Genomic DNA, 2,593 nt, shown 5'->3' on the forward strand with positions numbered 1-2,593 from the left:
ACCCACTAACTAGTGTGTTGAGGCAGGTTCACCGTGACCATAAACTAGGTGATAGTGGAAACAAACCCACTAACTAGTGTGTTGAGGCAGGTTCACCATGACCATAAACTAGGTGATAGTGGAAACAAACCCATTAACTAGTATGTTGAGGCAGTTTCACCGTGACCATAAACTAGGTGATAGTGGAAACAAACCCACTAACTAGTGTGTTGAGGCAGGTTCACCGTGACCATAAACTAGGTGATAGTGGAAACAAACCCACTAACTAGTGTGTTGAGGCAGGTTCACCATGACCATAAACTAGGTGATAGTGGAAACAAACCCACTAACTAGTGTGTTGAGGCAGGTTCACCGTGACCATAAACTAGGTGATAGTGGAAACAAACCCACTAACTAGTGTGTTGAGGCAGGTTCACCATGACCATAAACTAGGTGATAGTGGAAACAAACCCATTAACTAGTATGTTGAGGCAGTTTCACCGTGACCATAAACTAGGTGATAGTGGAAACAAACCCACTAACTAGTGTGTTGAGGCAGGTTCACCGTGACCATAAACTAGGTGATAGTGGAAACAAACCCACTAACTAGTGTGTTGAGGCAGGTTCACCGTGACCATAAACTAGGTGATAGTGGAAACAAACCCACTAACTAGTGTGTTGAGGCAGGTTCACCATGACCATAAACTAGGTGATCGTGGAAACAAACCCACTAACTAGTGTGTTGAGGCAGTTTCACCGTGACCATAAACTAGGTGATAGTAGAAACACACCCACTAACTAGTGTGTTGAGACAGGTTCACCGTGACCATAAACTGGGTGATAGTGGAAACAAACCCACTAACTAGTGTGTTGAGGCAGGTTCACCATGACCATAAACTAGGTGATAGTGGAAACAAACCCACTAACTAGTGTGTTGAGACAGGTTCACCGTGACCATAAACTGGGTGATAGTGGAAACAAACCCACTAACTAGTGTGTTGAGGCAGGTTCACCATGACCATAAACTAGGTGATAGTGGAAACAAACCCACTAACTAGTGTGTTGAGGCAGGTTCACCATGACCATAAACTAGGTGATAGTGGAAACAAACCCACTAACTAGTGTGTTGAGGCAGGTTCACCATGACCATAAACTAGGTGATAGTGGAAACAAACCCACTAACTAGTGTGTTGAGACAGGTTCACCGTGACCATAAACTAGGTGATAGTGGAAACAAACCCACTAACTAGTGTGTTGAGGCAGGTTCACCATGACCATAAACTAGGTGATAGTAGAAACACACCCACTAACTAGTGTGTTGAGGCAGGTTCACCATGACCATAAACTAGGTGATAGTGGAAACAAACCCACTAACTAGTGTGTTGAGACAGGTTCACCGTGACCATAAACTAGGTGATAGTAGAAACACACCCACTAACTAGTGTGTTGAGGCAGGTTCACCGTGACCATAAACTAGGTGATAGTGGAAACAAACCCACTAACTAGTGTGTTGAGGCAGGTTCACCATGACCATAAACTAGGTGATAGTGGAAACAAACCCACTAACTAGTGTGTTGAGGCAGGTTCACCATGACCATAAACTAGGTGATAGTGGAAACAAACCCACTAACTAGTGTGTTGAGGCAGGTTCATCATCTCCCCACCATAGCTTGCATCCAACCTACACTTTTTCAAAAACTCTTTATCTTCACAGTTCAGTTATGGGTCACATCAATATAAAACACTAAAACTCACTATTTTCAACATTTTACATGACAAGTGAATCATTTAGCAAGACACTCATATCCAGAGCATCTTATAGACGGTAGCATTCAGTTTAGCAGCAAAACAACCACATATCACAGTCAAGATCAAAGCGTGGTTCATTACTTCTGTTCTGTGTTGAATTTTTTAAAACTTTATCGCTCCCCCCAGAGGGTAAACGTGATAACCTTGTCTAATGTCTTGTCAGGAGGTGCTATCCTGGTGTCTCCTCCTAAGATGGAGGCTAACGGTTGGGTGAAGAGAAGTGAACCTCCGTTGGGTAAAACCCGTTCCCCATTTAAACACCTCTCTCTGGCCACGCCACAACGAGCAGTCAGACAGGTAACACTCTACACCGCTGGATATTGGGATAGTGGGTAGAGCTTCTCCTTGGTGATAAGATACATCTTGTAGTGTTTATAGGCAGGGTTACTGTAAAAACACGTTGTGATAACTGCTGTGTTACTGTAAAAACACGTTGTGATAACTGCTGTGTTACTGTAAAAACACGTTGTGATAACTGCTGTGTTACTGTAAAAACACGTTGTGATAACTGCTGTGTTACTGTAAAAACACGTTGTGATAACTGCTGTGTTACTGTAAAAACACGTTGTGATAACTGCTGTGTTACTGTAAAAACACGTTGTGATAACTGCTGTGTTACTGTAAAAACACGTTGTGATAACTGCTGTGTTACTGTAAAAACACGTTGTGATAACTGCTGTGTTACTGTAAAAACACGTTGTGATAACTGCTGTGTTACTGTAAAAACACGTTGTGATAACTGCTGTGTTACTGTAAAAACACGTTGTGATAACTGCTGTGTTACTGTAAAAACACGTTGTGATAA

The 2,593-nt window shown here is 42.5% G+C and overlaps 1 protein-coding gene across 4 annotated transcripts in view; it reads left to right on the forward strand.

Moving 5' to 3' along the window:
• The window catches only part of LOC139533560 (nuclear protein MDM1-like), a 20,069-nt gene extending 17,741 nt beyond the window's left edge, over window positions 1-2,328 (forward strand). For all 4 annotated transcript variants that reach the window (XM_071331692.1, XM_071331693.1, XM_071331695.1 and 1 more), the window contains one exon: window positions 1,952-2,328. In XM_071331692.1, the coding sequence (XP_071187793.1) occupies window positions 1,952-2,124 (173 nt within the window). In that variant the 3' untranslated portion in view covers window positions 2,125-2,328. The remainder of the gene's footprint in view (window positions 1-1,951) is intronic.
• Window positions 2,329-2,593: the final 265 nt, after the last annotated feature.

Source organism: Salvelinus alpinus, chromosome 11, assembly GCF_045679555.1.
Source record: "Salvelinus alpinus chromosome 11, SLU_Salpinus.1, whole genome shotgun sequence".
NCBI classification, from domain to species: domain Eukaryota; kingdom Metazoa; phylum Chordata; class Actinopteri; order Salmoniformes; family Salmonidae; genus Salvelinus; species Salvelinus alpinus.